Source organism: Ochotona princeps, chromosome 19 (assembly GCF_030435755.1).
Source record: "Ochotona princeps isolate mOchPri1 chromosome 19, mOchPri1.hap1, whole genome shotgun sequence".
NCBI lineage: Eukaryota > Metazoa > Chordata > Mammalia > Lagomorpha > Ochotonidae > Ochotona > Ochotona princeps.
In genome coordinates, this window is record NC_080850.1 from 40,051,069 (window position 1) to 40,076,362 (window position 25,294).

At 42.5% G+C, this 25,294-nt stretch overlaps 1 protein-coding gene across 1 annotated transcript; it reads right to left on the reverse strand.

Moving 5' to 3' along the window:
* PRRC1 (proline rich coiled-coil 1) lies at positions 1 to 24,978 on the reverse strand. Its single transcript, XM_004586374.3, has 8 exons — positions 24,234 to 24,978; positions 23,269 to 23,655; positions 20,549 to 20,709; positions 19,658 to 19,760; positions 14,971 to 15,134; positions 7,579 to 7,682; positions 3,162 to 3,264; positions 1 to 567 (listed from the first exon to the last, which is right to left on the reverse strand). Exons 1-8 carry the CDS (start codon positions 24,340 to 24,342, stop codon positions 358 to 360), a joined length of 1,341 nt encoding a protein of 446 aa, XP_004586431.2. The 5' UTR covers positions 24,343 to 24,978; the 3' UTR covers positions 1 to 357.
* Positions 24,979 to 25,294: the final 316 nt, after the last annotated feature.

Sequence of the window (25,294 nt, forward strand, 5' to 3'; positions counted from 1 at the left end):
AAGACCAACAGGGAGGGGAAGCAACAGAAGCTTTTAGGGAATAATCAATAAACATTTTCTTTAATGAACCATATCTTTAAACAACAAAATAATCAAGTAAAAATCATGAGGTTAAGTTTTTCTGCACATGAATTGTCACCTTATAAATCTGAGATAATAAATTGTGCTATAAATATATTTGCGTATTTTTTGAGAACTATCACATGTGAAATTACATGACTATAAAAAGGATGTTTCTTCTTACCAATTAGAATAACACCATGTCTTGCTACACAAAGAAAAAGGCAGCCTACAGGATAATTATCAAGATGCTGGATTCAAATGAGACTTCCCATTCAGGAGCCTGACAGGCCTCGCTCACACGGTCCTGGGGGGCAGGCGCTGCTTATACATGCCTGCGATCGCTTTGGCTGCGCTGTAGATCATCTGCCGACGGGACACACCAGTGAAAGCCATGTGCCAATCAGTCCGGCTGACGTTGAGTAAACTTTTTTCAAGGACTTCTCCTACTGTCACCAAGAGGCCTGACCATCTCAGATTGTAGTCCGGGGGAGTCAGACTCTGAGCCTGTGGGAAAAACCAGGGCATATAATACAGTACGCTGCAAAATATCACTGCAACAAGCGATCTTTCCAAGGCTCCCCAGTTCCTTGTAATACAGATGATGGCAAACTCTGAAGAGCACAGCTGTTGCACTGCCAACTGTACAAAGGTACAGAGCTAGGAAAGAACCAAATGTCATACATGTCTGCATTGTTTAAAATGTCCATTGTGCTTTTTTGTTCAAACATAATCTAATTCTAGCGAGTCCATCAAGTACCAGAGAACTGATTCAAGTGGCTTAAAGCTAGTCCTACATAGTGTCGCTTCAGCTCAACACAAGGTTCGTGCTGAAGTCAGCACTAGAATTATCCTTTAAGTCACAAAAGCCCAATTGCATGTTAAAACTTCAACCCATTCAGGGAACATCTGCTCAATTCATTTCCTAAGGGCTGATTTCTATTCCCTTGAATTCAAAAAAGAAAAGAAAAATCCACCTACAAAAGAAGCAGATGCATAATACACTTCAGGTTGGATTTAATAGGGAGGAAGGGCTCTGCTAGTCAAAGCAGCAATTTTAATACATATATTTTTATTATCATCTCAATTCAAAAGCCAGGTGACAAAAAAAAAACACCTCACAGATATAAGGGGCACCATAAAAAAGTAAATGACAGCCTCTTGAATTCCCCTCTGTGAACATTCAGTTGTGCGTCTTTCCAAGTCTCCCTCCCATACTCATCAACTTTTCAAGCACATGTGTGGGTGTCTACACACGGCCCTGCTGGGAAGGGGGATCACACTAGATGTGCTCCTCATGGCGGTCACACCACCGGCATCCTCCAACAGCAGGGTGTGCGGGCCCATTTTGTTCCCCAATTACAGTATTCACTAGCATATCTGAATCACCTTCACGGTGGAGCAAATCAAATGGTTTATAAAAAGATTATCTATAACTTCTGAAAAAATTTACCAGTTTTAACATAATTTAAAAATATTAAGCATCAATTCTTAGGCCTCTTTCTAAATTGTAAACCTCTAAGAGGGATACAATTGCTTTCAGGGAAACATACACCACAGTTATAAGTAAGTGTAACACACATTTTTTTGGGAGAGAATCCAACAGTATTACCAAATGCACATATGCCTGCAAAGTCGAAATCATTCTGAGATAGTTTTGGAATTACATTTAATAATATCAAAAGTGTAATCATGATAAAAATTTCATGAAATCAATAAAAAGAAAATGTTAACAAAACATCATGTAATAGTATAGATATTCCAAAGCGAATATGTATTTGTATCCCATTTTGCTTATGAAAGAATTAGAGGAAATATAAAAGACTATAAAAAAGTAAGAATCACCACTGATATTTTTATGCTTACATTCTTTTGGAAAATGCAGGAATAGGAATACCACTGAGTCCACCTTCTTGTTCTTTTTTTTTTTTCTGTTTAAGATTTATTTATTTATTTATTTATTTAATCAGAAAGGCAGATTTGCAGGGAGAAGGAGAGACAGAAAGACTTTGTATCTGCTGCTCACTCTGCAAATGGACACAACAGTCAGAGCTGAGCTAATCTGAATGCAGGAGTCAGCAGCCTACTCCAGATCTCCCATGTGGGTGCAGGGTCCCAAGGCTTTGGCCCATCCTCTGTTGCTTTCCCAGCCCATAAGCAAGGAGCTGGATGGGAAGTGGAGCAGCCAGGACATGAACTGGTGCCCATGTGGGTTCCTGGCGAGTGAAGGCAGAGGATTAGCCAACCAAGCCATTGCACTGAGCCCTGAGTCCATCTTTCAGTCAATAAACTTGTCATCCCTATCATCTCAGCTTTCGGATATTGAACTGTTACTCAGGACCAACTAACAAGAAAGACCAAATTAAAGAAAGGGCAAATGGAGAAATCTTGAAAATGAAAATGTCACATAAAGGCAAAAGTAAGTGAAAGGTGGACATTAACCAGACATGGCAAATCTTTTTCTAACCTCAGGGTAAGCAACATTACCGTAAGAACAAAAACACGAATAAAATAATGACCAATCACATAATGTATGAATATCTACCTCAGGGCAGTTGGAAAGGCAAGCACATGTAACCAGATAACATGGAAGGACAGGAAAATTAAGAAACAAAGAAAGAAGCTAAAAGAGAAAAGATGGAAAAAAGGGCTGGCATCATGATACAGTAGGTTAAACTACCTCCTGTGATGCTTGCAAACCACATGACTGCCAGGTGTAGTCTTAGCTGCCCACCTTCCAATCCAGCTCCCCAGTAACATGCCCAAGGACTTGATCTGCCACTCACACAGGAGATCTGTATTGAATTCCAGGCTCCTAGTCCTGCCCTGCCCAACCTCAGCCATTATGATCATCTGGGAAGTAAACCAGCAGAAGGAAGATCTCATTCTCTCCCATGTTGCCTTTTGAGTAAAATAAAATAAAATAAAATTAAATTAAAATAAATAAAATTAAAATAAAATAAAATAAAATAAAATAAAATAAAATAAATATTTAAAAAAAAGACTGAAGCAAAGTCAGAAACATATTATCCACTACCCAGTTATATTTTGAAAATGTTAGGTTCTCTGATGCATAATGAATAAGCCAAGGAGGAACCAACCTGTTGTACGAACTCCAGAGGCACTGGTGTGGCCTGTGTAAATGCTTCCAGATGAATGCCGTGCACGGGATCTTCAACCACCAAACAGCCAATGTCAAACCATCTGCAAGAGGATGCATGGGTTATAAGTAACTCAACAGTAATAAGAACAAAGGGAAAAAAATAAACCAAGACCACTACTGAGATAAAAATCAGCAGGTATCAAGAAAGAATTTTAAAAAAATCAACCTACAAGAAAACAACACAATCAATAAGGTCTGACTCCACTGTCTTAACTTCATGAGGAGAAAAAGAAACGTGAGGGTAAATGACTTACTGTGGAAATTTGCCTTTCTTGTTCAGATGGGGTGGGATGATGAAAGGAGAACACAGACATTTGTAACAGATAAACTTACATTCACTGTAGATGCAAATAGCTTATCATGAGTACCATATTTAAAATATCACTTAAAATACAGGTAATGTTGTATTGCCAATTTTATCACAGATATGCAGTCAACTAACAAAGTTACTACCAAAAAAAATCAGCACATTCCGGAGAAATGACACTCGCCTCACTGCTGATAAATCCTGGTAACTCCCCGAGTTACTCAGACTAAGTGAATCCTTGAAAAAAGCCTTCTAAAATCAAAGAAATATTCTTCCACTTAATAGAGCATATAAAGTAATTCATTTTAAATCTGACATAAGAGAGGCCAAACATTAACACACAGGATGCGGTTAGCTAGAACCAGGGACACCGGACACCCTGAAATCATAAACTAAACAGGAGCAGGACTGAAGTGGGACAAGAGCCAAAGATCCTATCTCTAACAGTCGCTAGATATGATGAAGTACATTGATGTGTAAAATGGAGAAGACCTGCATTTATATATTGATTGTTAAAATGGAAGCTTGTAATGTCTGCAGTATTCAAATCTTTAAATTATGATCCCAAATAAGAAACACTAAATAATGGCATTGATTTTATCTAGCATACCAATCAGTATTTCAGATTTTTATGACCTCTTTTAGACCCAAGATAATACATCTGCAAAGTCAAATTTTAGTTCACATAATTCGGCATGCTTTGTGTGCAAAAACGTCTTTAATGAATAACGTGCTAAGCTGCTGGGACGGGCACGTCCCTCAAGCAGCAGTCGCTGAAGCTATGTGCAGAGTTCTCTCCTAAGATGCCATCAAGCACAGCTGAGAGCCCCGGGAACCCTTACTGCTCTGAAACACCACCAAGTTCCAGAACATCTCGACCTGGACAGAGGCCATACCATCATCTGCAACTCAGTACTTTGGAAACACAATCACTGCTCTCCCCACCAGCAAATCCTCCATTTTGGTGCTACAGGTTGGCTAGGGGAGCTTTAAGTCTTCCTCCTCACTTCCCACCATCTCTCAACTACCAGCTCCCCTCTGCCACTGGAAGTGGGACCAGTCACGGAGGTTCGCTCTTCTCTAACTCCACACTGCTGATAAACAAGTTGGATTTGACCAACCAATCTGAAAGACAAACGACATGAAAAGGCCTCAAGAAGAGCTGTAGCTCCAAGACCCAGATTTCACACAGAAGCAATACCACCACAGTGTGGGGGTTGACACACGTGTGTCAGTTTGTATCCCACTAAAGGTCCTCTACTATCACTTACAACTCACAAAAGAAAGGACATTTTCGGGCCTGGCATGACAGTCTAGCGGCTAAATCTTTGCCTTGCATGCAGAGATCCCATATGGGCACCACTATGTGTTCTGGTTACTCCAGTTCCCTGCTTGGGGCCTTCAAAAGCAGTTTTGCATGGCCCAAAGCCTTGGGACCCTGCACTCACATGGGAGACCCGGAAGAAACTCCCAGCTCTTTGTTTTGGATAAGCTCAGCTCCCACCGTTACAATCATTTGGGCAGTGAGGCAGCAGACAGGAGATCTTTTTCTCTGTCTCTCCTTCTCTCTGTAAATCTGCCTTTCCAAAAAAAATAAATAAATCTAAAAAAAAAAAAAAAAGACATTTTAGGACACTTATCACAAAAACAAAGACTGCATCATTAAAAACCAGATCAACAAATCTTAGAACAAAAGCATTTGTTACAAATGTTTACATTGGCATTTTGCACATACACTGTGCATTATGCTAATTTTTCCCATCTAACACGAACTGTTGAGAAGTATATCACAGATAGGAACTGAGAATTACAAAGCCTGAACTAGTTCTACTCTGTTAGCAGCTAATCGCATTTGGACTTCTTTGGTTGTCTCACTGCTCTTTGATTAGTTTTTTTTCATCTCAATAGTAAACAGGCATTTTCTCAACCTTATCTTCTCAAGCATTTCTTGCCCACAAAAGCACTGTGGAGAGAAGTAGGACAAGCAGCAGACACATGTGTGGACCTGGACTTACTACCAGTGTCTTGTCTTTCCACCCTGCATCACAACCTTTCTGGGGTGTCACACACACCATCCACAGGAACTCCTAACACCATGTGCTACTGGGTCCCAGAAACGGGGGCAGAGCCATCAGAGGTCAGCTGGAGACCCACAATGGTGAGCGTGCAGCCCAGGCTGACGTGGCTCAGACCAGGACCAGAGAACATCATGCCACCTTTTCCTTGGAATATGTGCCAAGATCCCCAAGGAGAGGCCTGAAACACAGATCCTTGCACAACTCTACACATACTTTTCCCTGTATATTGACACTTATCATAAGAAAGTTTAACAACCCTAGTAAGCTGCAGCAGCTGTAACAGTGTAGTAAGTTATGTGAACATAATCTCTCTCTTACTACATCGTATTCCCTGCAACTGACCACAGATGGCAGTGGAAAGCAAGACTGTAGATGAGGGGACCTGGTGACATCTTCACAGACCCCAAACAACACAGCTGATCGCTCATCACAAACAGCAGGGCCAGCGAACTCTAACAGCATCTTTGAAGGGCTTAAAGACAAGAACTGCCAGTTGAAACCTCAACATCAACTGAAATTAAAGGTGAATTAAAGTGCTTTTAGACGAACAAAAACTAACAGCATGTCTAGTGAGCAACCCTGCATTACAATAGAGTATCAAAAAAAAAGGCAGCAGAAAATGATCTGAGGCAGCAAAACAAAAATGCAGACCCCCAAAGGGCCCACAGAAATTAATGCTGACAGTACAACACCAGGAATACCGTAGGAGTTCAAAACCAGTGGTGGGGTGGGCATTGTGCTGCAGCAAGTGGAGATGCCCCGTGGGACTGTCCTGTGAAGACCTAGGGACCAGCTTCTCAGTGACCCTTCGGCTACTTCCTAATGTGCCTGAGCACAGGTGACGGCCTGAGGATTTGGGCTCCTGCTACCCATGTGGGACAGAGTTCCTCGTTCCTGGCTTTTGGGTAGTAAACCAATGAGTGATTATTGCAGGCATGGGGTAGTGAACCAATGAATGAAGGATTCAACCCCCACCCCGTTCTGTCATGCTTGACAATACCACAAAAAACAGAAGAAGCACTTTCAGACTTAAAATTTTGTTGTAACACAAAATCTGTTGTGAATTCAGAGAATTCAAAGTTCTGCACTATCTGTCCCTCACCACTTCCTGATGTGCCTTCCAACAAACTTACTGCCATGGTGATACAATCACCGTCCCAGAATACCTTTCAATTACCTTCAGCCTTCTCCTGCCGAAGTCCTCTCTACTCTTACTTTTGCTTATCCCAGTTTTATCAAGTCAAGCACTAACCAATCATGAATTTCATCTCACCCTACCTGCATTTATCCTCACTGAAATATAATGTTTCACCTCAGCAAATAATTTAAAACTGTTCATTTCTCTGCCAACTGACCCAGAATACAAGGTCCAGATTGGAGAGCATTTTCCTTGCACTACACCCACAAAGCACTAGACACACTGTTATTCAATAATGAACAAAAAACACTGAAAGAAAAGCAAGAAAACCATAGTGCAAGTGTCAAAGATTTTGAAGTTATTTTAATTTAAATCAGTTGGCACATACAAAAAAATTTACCATTACAACTCTAGCTGTTAAAATTACAGAGCCTTCAAGAAAGATAATGGATTACATCATCTTCAGGTTTTTTTTGAACTACAGTCATGAGAAAGTGGTCAGCAAGTATCACACCCAACACTGTCTCCAGGCCTCCCCACACCGTTCTATCACTTGGAGTGAGTGCGCAAATGATCATGTGTGCTGCTCAGTTACATCCAAGCCGGTACCACTGTGAGAGCTCACATCTAGTGCTTTAAACTATGATTACCGGCACAAACTTAGAGAGTAGGTATCTTCATTTTATATTTAAAAGGAGAAAAAGGATACAAATGTCAGCTAATATAGCTAGTCAAGTGCTGGTTTTAGAATGAGACACCCTCTGTTAGGCATTCTATGGGAACCCCCATATCCAACTACATTTTGGTTTGAGGAGAAACAGAACCCTCTTACTTGTCAGGCAGCAATTCTGCGATGAAGTTTTCCACCGACACGGCAGTCTGCTTCTCGTGGATCACTCCTGAACGACGCAGGCTGTCTATGCGTTCTTGGGCGCCCTAGACAACAAGCGCAGGAGTGAGCAATCACTTCTCCAAAACAGCAAACACTGGGGCCACGTTGCAGCACAACATGTTAAACTGCTACCAAGCTTGTAAGGGGGCCTCTAAAAGTTGGTGAGGGCCAGAGCCGTGCAGAGCTGACACCCCATCCCGGCGGCGGTTTGGAGTCCCAGCTCCTCGCCTTCTGAGCCAGCCCCCTGCTAACGTGTTTAAGGAAGCAGTGGGAGATGGCCCAGTGCCCCGGCCCTGCACCCACAGGGAGACCGGGAGAAGCTCCAGGTTCTGCCTTCAGCCTGGCACAGTCCCAGATGTTACAGTGTCTGGAGAGGGAATCAGCATATGAAAGAGTATGTTCTTTGTTCTAACTCTGCCTTTCAGCTACATAAATAAAATAATAAAATGTGGCCTTTTTTGGAGACACAAATGTAGACCCTTTTGTATCAAAGTCAACAGGCGTTCACTGCTCTAAGAGCAGGATTTTATTTTGTAGCAGTGCAGAGGATCAAGAAACAGGCAGGAGGCCACAGTAAACAGCTGGAAGCCCCCAGAACTGCACTGCACTCCCGGGGCTCACGCTGGGCAACCAGGGGAGTAACTAAAATTCAACATATTTTCAAAATATGTGTAGAATTCACTAATCTTTACTTGTTAGATATACAATAGAAAGCTATGGCTGTTAACAGTTATCCAACAAAATAATACTTGATACAAGTTTCAGAAACTTCCTAACTTTACCCTTTGGCTGAAGGATTTCTTTAAGTTATTTCATGTTTAAAAGATGAAATTTATTTCAGAAAAGTCATGCAGTCTAAAGATCTAATGAGGGGGAAAAAAACAGGTTAAAATTCTCAAACCATGATTCGTTATGATTTTTCCATCTCATTGGCGCCCTCTGCTGTTTCTTAGAAATGCAAACAGCTGCCAAATTTGTCAGAACTTTACTTTCAAGCTTTCTTTAATTAAAGATGGTGAAAAAAGGAATGCAAATTTTCCATTTAGTAATAAAATCACAAAACAAACTGAACTGGCAAAAAAAAAAAAAATCCAGGAAATAAAGGCTTTTCCTGAGGACGAGAATGCCTATCAGCCTTTCCAGCTCAATACTCACCAATTTTTTTTTTATTGTATTATTGTTGACAATCTTTACATAGTTAATTGCAGTTAAAAAAAAAAAAAGGTTCAGGGGGTATCGGGAAGTGGGTAATACTATTATGTCCATATTGTTTCCATCATGTATCTGAGGTAAAGGGGGATACTGAGGGAAAAGCCCCACCCAGTTTCCCGCCTACTCCAAGTCCCAGATGTGGGGCATGCTCTGAGATATTTGCTCAAGTGGTTTTAATAGTTCTCCAGTTATGAATCGCTGCCAGTTTCGCTCGATGAGGTCGTCCACTGATTGATATGGTCCATCATAAAGTCTCCGTTTGCCCCATATTTCGCTGCCAACATATAGCTGAGATGAATGATTGACCTGCTCTGTCTTCTGTCTTTTCTTGGTTAGAGTTCTGAGTCCAGCAGTTCAACTGGGGAGATCTCCAAAGAAACCTTGAGGTATTCCCAGACCAGATTCTTGTATGTTCTAGCAAGCACAGGGCCCAGCACAGTCCATCACCCCGATCAGCTGGTGGTTGCAATTGCTGGGTTGGTTCTGTTTTCAGTCCCGAGTTGCACTGGAACCAATGGGTGTTGCAGTCCAGTCTGGTTCTGCCGAGCACATACTCGGCCCTTACATCAACCAGTGGGAGCTGCAGCCTAGTCGAGGCGACCCACAATAACCCCCATCAGGCCCACCCCTACCCTGGTTTGCCAGTATGTGTAGCAGTAGACCAGTCTGTCCCCCATCCCATTTGGCTCTTGTACTTGTCAATGGGTATTAAAGCTTAGTTCCATCTAACCAACTCAACCATCCAGCCCTCATGGATGTTGCTGAGTGCCTCTCTGTCTAGCCACTCCAGGCCCCATCCTAGTTTTCATGCCCTCCCGTGGGACTAGTGACCCACGAAGGGGGAACCCACTTTTTCCCTCCCAGGTCTCTCTCAGTCCCAGTTTATGCACTCTTTAGGTGGTTCTGTGATTTGACTTGACAGAATTAGTCCCCAGTGCCAGCTTCTGCCAGCTGATGCTGCGGCCAAGCCCAAACATCCCTCACCCGCTCTAATTTATGCTTGCACCCACAGGAATAATCAGCCCAGCCTGGCTTTTCCCTGATCTAGTCCACATGCAGCGCACAGGTGTTGCAGCCTTGCTTAGTCTGGTCTGTCCTCATCCCAGCCCACGCTCTCCAGTGGGAGTAGCTGTCCGGTGAGGAGGCCAGCCCCTTAATCCCCCTGCCAGCTCTGTCCCTCCCTTCCTGGATCTCATGTGTGCTGGTTGGGTGCTGCAGTCAAATCCAGTACAGGCAACCTCACCCTGGCATTCCATAATGTGTACTGGTTTTGTCGCAAACAAACCCGGCTCAACCCACACTCTGTTCTGGTGTTCGGATTTGCCAGTGTATGACATGAACTGATTCAGCCTGGTCTGCCCCTGACCCATGCCGAATGTGTGCCAGTGGGAAACTTTCCATGGCCTATTCTGGGCTGTTTCCTATCATGCTTCTTGTGCTTACCTGCAGGGACTGTGTCCCGCCAGAGGAGTTGCCCAGGCTCCTCCATCAGAACCCCTCCCAATGCCAGATTTTGCGCATACCAGGGGGTCCTTGAGCCAACCCTACTCAGTTCACCTCCTGTCCTAGCAGGAACAGTGGCTTTTCCCGGCTGGCTTTCACCCCATTCTGGTTCTTGTTGTTGGATGTTTCAGCCCAGCCATGGCTCGTCCATACCCACATACAGCTCACACATGGCTCAGTAGGGGGTTGAGACCCAGCCTAGTCAGTCCCACATCTACCCTGGTTCTCCATGACACCAGATGGTGTTGGGGTCTGAACTGGCCTGGTGCGTCCAATCCCAGCCCACACTAGTGCCTCGGGTGACTGCAACTGTTTCCTAGATAGAACGCAGCCCCCTTTCCAGCACACGCGCCCCTTGGTGGGAACCTCAACCCTGTTAGGGTGTCCAACTAGGGGAACTTGTATTTCCACAGGGTTGGGCCCACACAACCCCATAGAGTCTACCCCCAGACCAAGTTCTCTTGCGTGCTGGATACAGTCTTGACCCTGCCAAATGTGACCACTCCAGCACTCCACCAAACAGTTGGGTAATGGTACCCATCACTGCCAAAGAGGCCCCCATCCATAGTATTGGTGTGGGCTGGTGTGTGACGATCAGTGATGTTCTAGGCAAACAAGCCATTTCTGTATTCCGAATTGGGTTGGTGTATCTGACTAACCGTAATTGTCTCCTGGGTACTTCCCTCCAAACCACCAGGTCTCAGTCCCCACGCATGCCTAAAACTTCCATGACCCTGTCACTGGGAATCACCCAAGATTCACTACTCACCTACACTAAAATTGGACTTAGTCATGGGTGTCCCCAGGCAGCAAACATATCTTAAAAAACCCCAGAGCAGGCCGCCGGGCGGCCAGCAGGCAAAGCCTGGCACCACATGGTGCACTGGCCTCCCTGGGTGAGGCCAAGGACTCGTTCACTGCCTTGTGGCAGTGTCTTTGGCGTGAGCCCCCAGCATTGGGTCCGACCCGGCAGGGGCACCCCCCACAGCCGCCACACTGTGAGGAGCGGCACTTGCCCCCAAACCCAAGGCCCGAACCACCGATTTTTTTTTTCTTTAAACATTTATTTACTCATTGGAAAGTGAGTTACACAGAAGGCTAGAACCCAAAGCCTTGGGATCCTGCACCCGCGTGGGAGACCTGAAGAAGCTCCTGGTTCCCAGCTTCAGATGGGCTTAGCTTCGGCTGCTGCGGCCATCTGGGGGTGAGTCAGTGGACCTTTTTCTCTGTCTTTCCTTCTCTCTGTAAATCTGCCTTTCCAATGAAAGTAAGTAAATCTTTACAGAAAGAGGTTTTACCCCCCTAGGCCTATTTGCAGCCACAGAAATGGCTTTAAAAGCTGTCCTTAAACAAAACAAAAAATCCCCATAATAAAGCAGCTTCTGCACACAGCTGGCTACTTAATGAAAGTGTCCCTTTCCTTTCTAAGTAACAGAAATCTCTTCTTAAACATGCTTCACATTTTTCCCCAGTGACAAATGCTCACTTGAGCACTTGGTCACCTTTCTGAACACCTGAAAGCTTGGCCCCGGTGCACTCGGCCCCCCCACCGGTCTCCACCACCTTTACCCGAGTTCTCACCCTGAGACTCAGAGCCACAAATTCTTATCAGTGAATGAACCATTTCCATTTCTAACCTGTCAGATGTGTTTATCCTTTACTACATGAATGAATTGGTAAGTTCTCACATCCTCCTTTTTTAAAAAAAGTACCATCACCATGAACACTCACATCACACAGACAGGTCCAACACGTCCCAGTTTATACAAAGTCCTTGTGTCAGTCCTGTCAACGGGCTCTCCAACTTCTCTGTACAGTAATCGATTCCTATTTTAGTATTTTCTTCAGGTTACCCTCTAAAACTTCAAAACCACTGTAGAAATTTTAAAATAATTTTCACCTATATATGTGACTTGTCCTTTCTCCCAAATAAAAATCACCTATCCCTGATGACTCACATTATATACATAACTGTTCAGTCATCATCACTTTACTCATTTATCATACTAATTTTCATTTCTGGATGAAACTAGCCACGTCTGACATCCATCAGTTAGCGCTACTAAATTTCCAGCACAGTGACCTTCCAGGACACCCTCGGGGAGCAGGGACACTGCCCGATGCACATCTCTGGGCAGCAGGGCTCTCTGCGAAAGCACACACTATGATGACAAGCCAAAGGGCGGGAAACGGGCGCCCTGATTCATCCTGTATTTATCACAGCCTCACTGTTGTGACATGGCTCCAAACAGAAAAGCTGTGTGTATGTACACTGACATGTGTGTAAAAAGAGCTTCACGTTCCATTTTAAGTATTATATATGAATGGAAAAGCACATCAAACCCAAAGTGCCCTAGGGTGTGCAAGTTAACTCACCACCTGGAATATCCACAATCCATATCATAGGGTTGGGCCGGTTTGAGTCTCTGCAGCTCAGCTCCCCATCTAGCTTCCTGCCAACACATCCTGGGTAACAGCAGATGATGGGTTAACTGATTGGGTCCTGCCGCTCACGGGGAAATCGCACTGAGGCTGCTGACTGCGGCCTGAGCCAGCCCTAGCTTTGTAGGCACAGCAGATGGAAAATCTTTCCCCTTCTCACTTTCCCTGCTTCCCTCCTCTACTGCTCTTTCAAGTAGATCAAAATAATAAATAAAAATAACCTAAAAGCAATATGGAATTATATTTGGTGACTAATTACAACTGATACAACAGATTTTTTTTTCTCAATGAAATACGCTATGGCAATGACCTTACCTAATGCTTCACATATATTACATGAATAGGATACTCTTAATAAATGCAAGCTCTTACAAACTCCTTTATATAAATACCAGTATCATAACAGAATGCAGTTCTTTGTGAAAACAGCTGTCCTTTTGCTATCTGCAGATTCAAGATTGCTGAATTTGACTGAGACAAGCACAGTTAGAAGCAAGGCACCTGGGTCCCTGATACATCTCCATCAGGACTGAACAAGGCCACGCCCTGCTTCCTGTTTCAGCTTCTGAACTATACACAAGAAGCCTTTTTGCAGTCTAATGCTGCTCTTTCAGGCTTCCAGTTCAGAGTGGCTGTTTCGCTTGAGTGTTACCCAGCGAGTGCTTCTAAACCCAAGACTTTGGCGATAACTCGCAGAGATTCACACGTGCTAGAACTGCAGGTGTGTCAGAGTTAAATACACACACTCAGACATGAAACAGAGATGGACTGATTGGTCAAATGTCACTGAAACCCACAGGGACCTAACCATATATTTACCCTGAGAGCAATGGTTCCATATTCACAAATTCAGGGTCTGCAGTGGACTTACAGAACACAACTATGATGAAAACCAAGAACTGGCCACCTTGCAGACAGAATCTCTGTGTCAGCTGGACAGGTGGAGAGAGAAGTCCAGGCTGACTCCACAGCTTCTCAACTGAGAAAATGAAGGACAGAGCTGCCATCAGCAGAGATGAACAAGGCTGAGTGTGGCAGGTTGGCGGCGAAGTATGGTTTAGGGTTTAGTTATAGTATGGTTGAGATATTCAAACACGATATTCAAAAACTGTCAATTAATTCAACACTGTCAAAAAGTAAGTTTTACATAATTTTAAGAGCTGACAAGAGAGGTTTCAGGTGGAGACACAAGTTTAGGCCCACCAGCACAAAGATGACCGACATGACCAGCAGAAGCTGGGAAGAAGAACAGAGCAAACAAGGAGCAGTGCAGGAAAGCACCCAAATGTGGGAGTCAGGTGGAAAAGCACTAAGAGAAAGGAGAGGCCGCTGCAACGGCTCCAATGGCAAATGCTCCAAGCACAGCATCCCATGTGGGCACCAGTTCACATCCTGGCTGCCCTACTTCTTATACAGCTTCCTGCTTACGGCCTGGAACAGCAGCAGAGGACTACCCAAAGCCTTGGGACCCTGTGCCCACATGGCAGACCTGGGAGAAGCTTCTACCGTTCACTTCACACAAGCTCAGTTCCAGCCATTGTGCTCACTTGGGGAGTTTACAGTGTTTGGGGAGTGAATCAGCAGATGGAAAAATCTTTCCTTGTGTCTCTCCTTCTCTCTGTATATCTGCCTTTCCAATAAAAACAAATCTTTAAAAAAAAAAAAGGAAGAAGAATGAGAACTTCCTCAAAAACTACTGATGCATCCAAGCAGAGAAGGTCAGAGGCATGGTGGGAGCCAGGGTCCAGCCGTGGGAGGAGGTGTCAGAGGTGAAGAGAGGGACTAAGGACAGGTGCTAGTAGCTGTTGGGAGGAGCGCAGTCCTGCAACTTTAACATCGTTAACAGTGTGATAAAAAGCTTATGAATTCCAAGGGTATTCTAATCAAAGGAACCAATGGAAACGTTAAAAACAGGTTAAGATATCTTTTAGAACAAATTACTCTCTTTATAAACTCTCTGAGTGTTTCTTTTCCTCCCAATAACCAAAAGCTAACACAGATTTATCCAAAATAAAACTGCTCGGGATTTATGCAATACTACAGAAGCGTCTAACTAAAAGCGTCTTCATCTCTCCATACATACACTGTCACTTCACACAGACTGGGAGATGATGACCATGATGATGACAAGGTAAGGGCCACTTGGAATGCCCTGAAATGTGCTCTATTTCTCACCTTGAGGCCAGCTGCGTAGCCCACTGGTTGTGGGGCGATGTTGGACTGTCCGGCTTCCCCTACAACCATAGCCAAGCCAAACACCTCCTGGAAGGCATCACGGACAGCTGCCACTTTAACTTCTTTGTTTGAGGTCACCACAATATCCAGTTCACCTCCAGATTCTAAAAACACCAAAGGAAAATTTCAATCTCAAATAACCTAACACTCTCATACTACCATGCCATGTACTAACGCTTTTTGATTATTACCAACTTCATAAACCTTCCAAGAGTGAGATCATTACCCTTTCCATGTGACTGAGGAAACTGGGGTGAAAGAAACCTCGCTGAAAGTAAGAGCCACATGGCGCCCACGGCAGTGCCCACTCCTGGGTCCGCTGGCCTCTGAACTCCTCTTCCCCCGACACTCTCAGGTGTTCACCCTCTCTTCTCACAGCACCCGATTCCAACAGGAGCTTAGCTCAACAACCCCACTGCCTTCTGACTTCCACATACGGGAAGTTGGCACATTGGCTGAGGGAGTGCAGTCTGTCAGCAGAAGATGGCACATATCTTAATGGTTCTGAGGATCCTACACCACACACGCTCTCAGACTCTATGAAATGCTGCCACACGTAAACTAGCAGCTCTGCCTGTGCACAGTCTCGAAGCCAAATCACTTTGAGGAACACTGTACTTTGTATTCCTTTCCTAGAATTCACAATGCTCATTAACAGATCATACACTGAGAGAACCAACAATTAGAAACCAAGATATGAACTCAGTGCTTTCCATATTTACTATACCCAGGAAGCATTTCTTCAGCATCAAATAATGGCTCCTCAAAAGCTTTCCACCCCAGTCAGTTTGGGGAATGACGTAGTAATGTAGAAAACATAAAAACAAGTTATACTGGGACCAGCATTGTGGCCTAGCAGGTAATGCCACTGCCTGCGATGCTGGCATCCCATATGGGCACAGACTAATGTCCCAACTGTTCCACTTCTGATCCAGCTCCCTTCTAATGGCCTGGAAAGAATAGTGGAAGACGGTCCAAATACTTGGGTCCCTGTCACCAACGTGGGAGACCTGGAAGAAACTCCTGGCTCTTGGTTCCTGGCTTTAGCCTGGCCCAGCCTGGGTCCTTGGGGCATATGAGGCATGAACCAGAGGACAGAAGATCTCTTCTCTTCTCTTCTCTCTCTCCTTCCCTCCCTCCCTTCCTCTCCCTCCCTCTCTTACTGTAAGTCTGACTTTAACAAAGGAAAAAAGAGAGAAGCAAACAGCTATATTGACTGTATTGCTCTATTAATTTACCCAACTTTCACTGTCTTATTTATTTATACTTTGGATAAATCTAACATATTTTAAGGTTGCAAATCAAAATGGTTTTCCTGATGTTGGCTAATACATATAGATATTTATCAAACTTTTCACACCATGTTGATATCCATTTCCTGTCCTTTAGCCACATAGCAATTACATAAATTAAATGTTTGACATGTGAAGCCTAGATTCCATATTTCAGGTACTCTACAGAAAGCAAAAACAAATGCTTGTACTGACACAAAGTTCTCTGTGAAAGAGTGCTCCAGGGGCTGGTGCTGTGGGGTGTGGGTTAAAGTGCCACAAATGATGCCAGCCTCCCCATGCGGGCCAGGTTCATGCTCTGGCCACTCCATTTCCAGTCCAGCTCCCTGAAAATGCACATGTGAAAGCAACAGAAGACAGCTTCAGGGCTTCGGGCTCTGCACCCACATGGGAGACTTGGAACAAGCGCCTGGCTCCAGCCTGGCCCACAGCTCTTTGTTGTAACCATTTGGAGAGTGACCAGCAAATGGAATCTCCTCTCTTTCCCTCCTTCTTTGATTCTCTGTAATTGTGCTTTTCAAAAAATATTTTCTTAAGATTTATTTATTTTTATTGGAGAGGCAGAGAGAAACAGATACACAGAGAAAGATATTCCATCCGTTGGTTCACTCCCCAAGTGACCACAACAGCTAGAGCTGAGCCGACCCGAAGCCAGGAGCCAGGAGCTTCTTCTGGATCTCTCAGGTGGCTGCAGCGTCCCCAGGCTTTGGGCCGTCCTCGACTGCTTTCCCAGGCCACAAGCAGGGAGCTGGATGGGACATGGAGCAGCCAGGACAGGAACCAGTCTCATATGTAGGATCCTTAAAAAAAAAAGGTGTGCAGAAATCATGTAACAAGGACCACCATGAATTATTTCTATCTATAAAATAAATGTAGTGGTCATCAGGGTTTTTAAATTATTACATATTCACGTAGTTTAAAGAGAAAATGACATATTTATAAATTATATATATACATAAATACACATACTACTGTTCTAATAAGGCTCTGGAAGTATAAGTGCTAAAATAACATTAAAATTTGGAAATTAAAAATGTTAAGATAATAAAATATGAAATAAAAATATTTTCAAAGTTATTTAAAATATTTGTACAGATTATTTTTAGCCAGAGTAATTTGACCAAATGTGTTACATGACTTTTCTTGAAAAACTGTAATCTAAACACAAAACAAAACAAATTTTAACCTAACATTTAGTGCTATTTCCTGAACGCTAACTTTTTGCTTTTTGCACTTTTTAACATTACGGATCCCTTTTCCTAACTGGTGTGCTGTCCACAGATCACACTTTGACTGGAGCTCCAGGAAGGACCAGGAGCTAGAGGGGCTCACAGGACAGCAAGGAAGAAGGGCTCTTCTCGCATGTGCTCCTCCTAGTGGACATCTCTGCTGACCCTCGGGGAGCGTTCTACTGAGCTATGGCTCCAGACCACTTCTGATTCTGTGTCATGAAGGGAAAATCAAAAGCATGGAGAGGGTTAAGGCTTGTTACAACCCACTTAGGATACGTTTTGTGCTTCTGATATATTTGCAGCGCATACATTAAGTGATTTCTAGAATATCATATAAAAATACCTAAATTTTATTTTGATTTGTATTAGATCAGATTTGTCAGCAGTGAAGTATTACCATTTTGACAGTTTTATTGCTTTTGCTAATATAAATTTGGTAGTGATAAAAATTTCATTTCTGTATTTTTCCCTTTTCTCCTTTGGTTTATGCCTTGTTCTTACTGTTATGGAATCACTGGCTTGTGACACAGGCTTGGATTTGAGTCTTGGCTTTGTCATTTACTGGCTTGGTTACCTTGGGAAAATAAACTACCAAACTGTTTCTTTGTAGAAAGAACATGTGCCACTTCATGAGATTGGCTGTAAGTAACTAAAATAAGATCATTACTTTCATATTCTAACAAGGAACACTCTCTACACCAACCAGGGCTTGACAAAATACTAATTCCTTCTCTATCTTCAGTCAAAACATGTAGTGTGAAGAAAATAACACTACGCATTATGTAATATTTGATCATTATGAATATGAGATTAATATATACAGCACAGTCCAACCTATGAATCCCTTACACAATTACAAAGACCAGTTCAGCTCATTTTTGACTCAATTTTGTTTCAAGAGAGGCAAAGTATGAAAACCTTGAACCTGGTTTTAATCCAGCTCCACCAAGCTGTGAGACCTCTGACAATAACCTCTATCTCTGAACTCGGGTTCCAGATTCAAATTCCAAGGAAATAAAATCTGCCTCGCAGCGCCGTTGTGACAATCGCTGCTGAACAGGCATGCGACCAATGATTAACAAGACTACCGCTACCCCTTGTTCTCCTCCGGCATTTGCTAGCGTTAATTAACACGCTCAACACCCATGAAAGCTGTGGTTTTTTACTGACAGTGGAAATTTGTTTAGGACCCTATCTTCGACAGGATTACTCATAATTGGTCAATGGTGCTAAACAGTTTCAAGGTTTCTTCACATATTAGATATATACACTAGAAGTCAAGTAGCAGACCACATCTCTGTCAGATGGTTGGAGAATTCTTGATGGTATTTCAAAACTGGTTAAAATGGCTATATCAACAAATCCAATGATCAGATACAATTAATCACTACACTAATGCCCTACAAAATATTATTCCTGAGTTAAACATGTTTATGAAAAAAGATAATTTGATAAACATCAAATCAAGTGTGAACAAAGAGTATTGATTCAAATTTCAATACTGAATAAACATAAAATCCACATTAACCAATCTTAGCTTTTATACGAGCAAGGACCAGTGTTGTAGTGTAGCCAAGTGAAGTCACTGCCTGAAATGCCGGGATCCCATGTGAGCTCCAGTTTGAGTCCCACCTGGTCCACTTCTGATTCAGTTCCCTGCAAATGTGCCTGGGGCAGCAGCAGATGCAGGCCTAAGTGCCAGATGGCTGCACCAATATGGGAGACCTGGAAGGAGTTCCTGGCCCAGCCCAGGCTATTACAGCCTCTGCTGAGCAAACCAGTGGATGAAAGCTCCCTGTCTCTCCCCTTCTCTAAATCTGCCTTTCAAATAAATAAAAAAAAATTTTTGAAAAATCCAACAACTACATATACTAATAATTCACTCCTCCCAAATTCATTTGGTAGTATTCTCACAATTCACTTTATGGTGACTCAGAAAACGAAGAATTAATAACAACGAAGACTTGTCTAAAAATGTGGGGTAGCAAGATTTCCACTGACTACATCATCAATGGAGACGAAGTGAAATTACAATGACTGGCTAACACTGAAACATCCTTTTAAAAAAACAATGGCAGACATTGATCTAACTTATACACATACTGATATATGGAGCCATGCCGGGGTCCAGCGTTGTAATCATACTTTCAACTGAATGTTTTGTCTTATCAAGCACAGATTTCACCATAGGGTTCCCAGCCACACCCTGCATGAAACAAATTAATACACATTCACTCAAAGAATACCATCATAACAATAATCAATCCCAATGAAACAGAGACGCCCATAAACATTTACACGTAAGAATGCCCACTAGGAAAGATACACATGTTATCTCTTCAATACTGTAAACATAACAATTATAAGAAGTCAATTGTACTACAAGTTGATTATAATAAGAACATTATATATTCTGCAAAATCACCAAAAGGATAGATTTTTAAGTTTTTCTACCACAATAATATGTAATACAAAAAGCTCAATTCAGCATTCCACAATGGGTACATATTTCCAAACACTGTGCTGCACAAATTTTTGTCTTTCAATTAACCTTTAAAAACAATTACAATAATAAAATATCAGATTTATAAAACATGCAAAACAAACAAAAATGTAATAGCACATAAAGCAAAGTAGTCATTAAATAGCATACAGTTTTGAACAATATTCTATGGCTGGGAAGATGGTATTTTCTAGGTACAACCCCCTTTCTCTGCCAAAAACAAAACTCCACCAACATAGTGTCTGCACGTAACTCTCATTTGATTTTTATTTTTTTTAAAAAAAGGTATACCTACATAAATATGCATACAAAACACTACAAAAACTGGTGATAAAAATAAAAAATATTTTTACTTTTTAATTATTTTACATTTTCAAAATCAAAAATAACTTTAAAAGTAAATCCCTCTTTTCCTCGCTCTCTCCTCCTCTCTGTATATTTCACTTTCCAATAAAAATAAATGAATCTTAAAAAAAGTAAATGCCTCTTACCTTAATAAAACCCCAGATTCCTCCGGCAGATGCTTCATCCTGACCTTGACTTATCCTGGGATCTTCTTGTTCCTCTGGGAAAGTAATAGCTGATGTGGTCCCCATTCCCTGCGCCACAGATGTCAAACTGGCTTGCTGAGTAATGGGGGTTGGCAAAATACCTAGTCAGCGGTAAAAAATTTTAACATGTATGATTTATTCCATAACCTTTTTCCTATAAAAAAAAATGACATAAATATGAGGCAAGTGCCTTAGGTAAGCTTTAATAGCATAATCTATGCTAAAGCATTTCAAGATTAAGTCATAAACTCAAAGTTACCCCATGCCTTTACAAAATGCAAATAAAACAGAATTCCAAAGAAGAAATTAATTTCCCTTTACACAGGCTTAAATCAAGGGTTCCAAAAATGGACAAAAATATTTTTATCAGGCCCGGCGGCGTAGCCTAGCAGCTAAAGTCCTCACCTTGAAAGCCCCGGGATCCCATATGGGCGCCGGTTCTAATCCCGGCAGCTCCACTTCCCATCTAGTTCCCTGCTTGTGGCCTGGGAAAACAGTCGAGGACGGCCCAAAGCTTTGGGACCCTGCACCCACGTGGGAGACCCGGAAGAGGTTCCTGGTTCCCGGCTTCGGATCGGCACAGCACCGGCCGTTGTGCTCACTTGGGGAGTGATCAGCATAGCACCAGCCGTTGTGCTCACTTGGGGAGTGAATCATCGGACGGAAGATCTTCCTCTCTGTCTCTCCTCCTCTCTCTACATCCGACTTTGTAATAAAAATAAATAAATCTTTAAGAAAAAAATATTTTTATCACAAAGCTCATCAAGGGGCTGGCACCATGCTATAGCATGTAAAGTTAACGCATATGACACCAGCATGTCATATGGATGCCAGTCCAAGCCCCGGCTGCTCCACTTCCGATTCAGTTCTCTGCTAATGTTCCTGGGAAGACAGCAGCAAAGGCCCAAGTCCTTGGACCCCTGCCACCTACAAGTGGAGACCCAGAAGAAGCTTCTGATTCCTGACTTTGGCCTGACCCAAGTATTCAGGGAATGAACCAGTGGATGGAAGATCTTTTTATTGTTTCTTGCTCCACAAACTCTGCCTTTGAAATAAATAAATGAATCTTAAGACAACAAGTTAATTATATGTCATAATTAGCAGGTGGAAATAGACAGCAGTTGTTCTAAAATCTTTAATCTACAAAAATGCTAAAGACCTATATTCATCTCATAAAAGCATGGCAATTATCATTTTCACTCAAATAGAAAATTCACATACATAGACAGGGATGCAAAATTTATATTCTGCAATGCATTTTATGTGTGAAAGCAGATAACAAAGTTGAGTTCATAAAAATCTCAACAAAGTTGTTTTTTCCCCTAAGATAGCCAAGATGAAGTTTTGACAGCTGGTTTCCAATAACCACTCCCAAGAAGCAACTGATGCAGCAATGGCCCGGGATTACCAACTGTTGGTACATCCAGGCAAATGACACTACCCCCAGACCAGTTAGCCCTGACAACTTTTCAAGCACATATGGAAAAACTATCAGATTTCACACTGATATTTACAAATACAGAAATGTTAAGATAAAATTCTAGAATTTCTTCTGACACCTCCTATGCTAATTATATACTAAGTTTTACATCACACAAAAACAACAGGACCTACATTCATTGCTACTAAGAAAGTAAACTGGTGCACCTGCTTTAGCAAAGAGCAGCACATAAATCAGAATTCCAGGCCTTGCAAGAGAATGGAGACTCATAGATACACAGACCTCCCCAGATGTTCAAGGGAGCACTATCCACACCACCAGAAAGTGGAATGAAGCCAAAAGCAACTGATGAACTAAGCAAGACATGACCTATTCATTATGCTAGACTATTACTTAGCCATGAAAAGTAACAAAGTACTGGCACACACAGCCAAACGGATAAACCCTGGAACATTCCAAGTTGAAGACATTAGCCCTTAAAGTTCAGAATTTCATTTGCATGAAATGTCCAGAATAAGCCAATCCAGACAGGAAGCAGATCAGTGGTTGCTTAGAGTGGTGAGAATTAGGGAAAAATAGGAACTGCCAGCTATGGGTGTGGGGTTTCCTTAAGCATGATGAAAGGTTATACAGCTGATGGTGCTGGGGTAAGTCCTGGCTCCACTCTCCACTTCAGCTTCCTGCCAATGCACATCATCAGAGGCAGCAGGCGATCTCTCAAGTGGAAGTGCTCTCTCTCTTCAATAAATAATTAAAATGATTAAATAAAATGTAGCTTCTTACAAAACTGGCACCTGTAAATAAAGTAACAGGTATTGCACTACACACTTTACTTTTTCTATTCTTTATTTCATTTGTAAGGAAGATGGAGAGAAAGAGACATTTCACTCTTCCAATACCTACAACAGCCAGAACTGTGTCAGGTCTTCCGTGTGAGCGACAGAGTGCCGAGGACCTGCACCAGCAGCTGCTGCTTCACAAGGTACATGTCAGCAGGAAGCTGGAACCGAAATGCTGGCCGGGACTCAGACCCAGGCACTCTAAAGGGATGGAGGCTCCTCAAGTGGCACTTCAACCTCTGGCCAAATGCTCACCCCAAAAAATATACTTTAGAAGAATGAATTGTGTAATATGTGGAATAATCTCAATAAAGACAGTTTTCAAAAATACAACACTAACTACAGTCACGTAGTTCAGCTTACTCATGTGACCAAATCACCTGTCACCGGAGGTGCAGCAAAGGACGGCATCAGGGGCGTCTGCGGCGCTCTCCCTGCGTGTCCCCTCGTGATGTCGTAGGACGAACCAACAGAAAAGCCTGAGATGGGAGGGCCGGAGGCAGCAGACAACAGAGTACCTGGAGCAGAGGTGGAAGGGGGGACGTGGGGCAGAGGAGGGCTACTGAAAGCTGCGGCAGGTGCCGAGGACATGGGAGGTGGCAGAGAAGTCCCAAGCGGTGGAACAGAAGGAACTGGGGAAGGAGGCACGAGAGGTAATGGCGCTGACGGCCTGACAGGAGCCAGGGACGGCTGAGGAGTGGAGTAGGCGTGCGGCGCCAAGGACTCCAGGGTGGACACGTTGGCAGAAGAAAATGAGCTGGTTGAGGCTGGTGGAGAAGATAAAAGAAAAATATTAGAGATGTTCCTTAATTAGTTTTTCCTCCTTATTTTCTTTTTACACATCTTCTATATTCCAAGAATTATTTTTAAATGTATAATTTAACACACTAAATGAGAGCAAATGATGTTTCACTCATATGGAAGCATCTACATGAAGTTAAATTATGCCATTATTCACTGAGTAGATCTTGGGTTTTGGTTTATTTGTTTTGGTGAGTTTTCACTAAAATAAAGCCATTTTCATCGCTGGTATGACTATAAAAGCCTGAGGTTCAAAAAGGTTAACATAGGGACATAGGATAGTACATAAAACAGGCACAGGATTTTTTAATATTTCTGTTATTGTAAGCAACAGAACAAGCATTATCAATATGAATAGGAGCAATAGGTCTACCTAAAGCTAAACACTGCTGTTTTCCTACTTTAAAAAAAGGCTATTTTTCATTTTTTTTTTCAATAAAGAAGGCTATTCCCTCCATCCTGACAAAGATGAGAGAATGTGTAACCAGGTACTCCCAGCATCTTACAACTCTAGAAACGCTAAGATGGTAAGGCAACTGTTTACCCAGAGGAGCTGGGCTGGCAGAGGCGGTCATGGCCGTGGCAGCCAGGCCTGCAGGGTTTGGTGGAGGTGTCCCAGGTGGGGTTGTCTCTATTCCACTCTCTTCCATCATTTTCTCCAATTATGACACACTGTAAAAATAGTGCAATGTAATAAATATTATAGTAATGAAAACTGCATTTTTAAAGCGTGTATAAAGAACAGTGAAAACAATCACTATGAAGAAACACATGCATGCTTTACTGTTTTTACAACTTGTTTTTTCTAGGTGAAGCATTTGTCAAAGTTCCTACCAGATCCTCCTGGAGAATACTGACCACATTAGCAGACTGTGACATTAACACACACACTCTATAAATGGGAAATAACTTCATGTTAACTACAACATTAGTTATCCAATGCATTTCAAATAGTAAAATACTACTTCAATTTCTACCACATGGACGCACATTAAAATTGTATATATATTTTAGTTACTACTATACTTCAAATATTTAATGTATTTTTGGAACTCTTCTTCCACTATAAACTATCACCTGGTGGTTTTGATAAATGCATTGATTCCCAGTCACCCCAATTCACATTTTAAAGTACATCCAGAAACAAGTAAATAATACATCTGAGGTTTCAGAAAAGTTGACTACAAACAAATACTACTAGCTGGCAGAGCCCTAACCAATGATAATAGATCACAAAACAGAAAAAAATTATTTAAAAAGTGCAAATGTTCAATTCATCTCATGTATAAAATCCACCTGTTGTTTGGCAAATTTGTTTTTGATGTATATACGCATGTAACAACTGCTGGCTAAACACTATACAATGATGAGTAAAAACAGATACACTCCTGACACTCCACACCAGAAACAAATAATAACAAGGTACAAGGCCTGAGCCACATGCCCTGGGGGTAAGCATAGGCTTTGGACAGCAACATGTTTTGACTCAAAAGTTACCAAAGAGCTCCCCGCAAAAGTCACAGAGGGCTGAGATCTGAGCACAGCCAGTCTGATCTGAGAACACAGCAGCTCTCAGGGCTCCTGCAGCGAAGGGGCAACACCCCT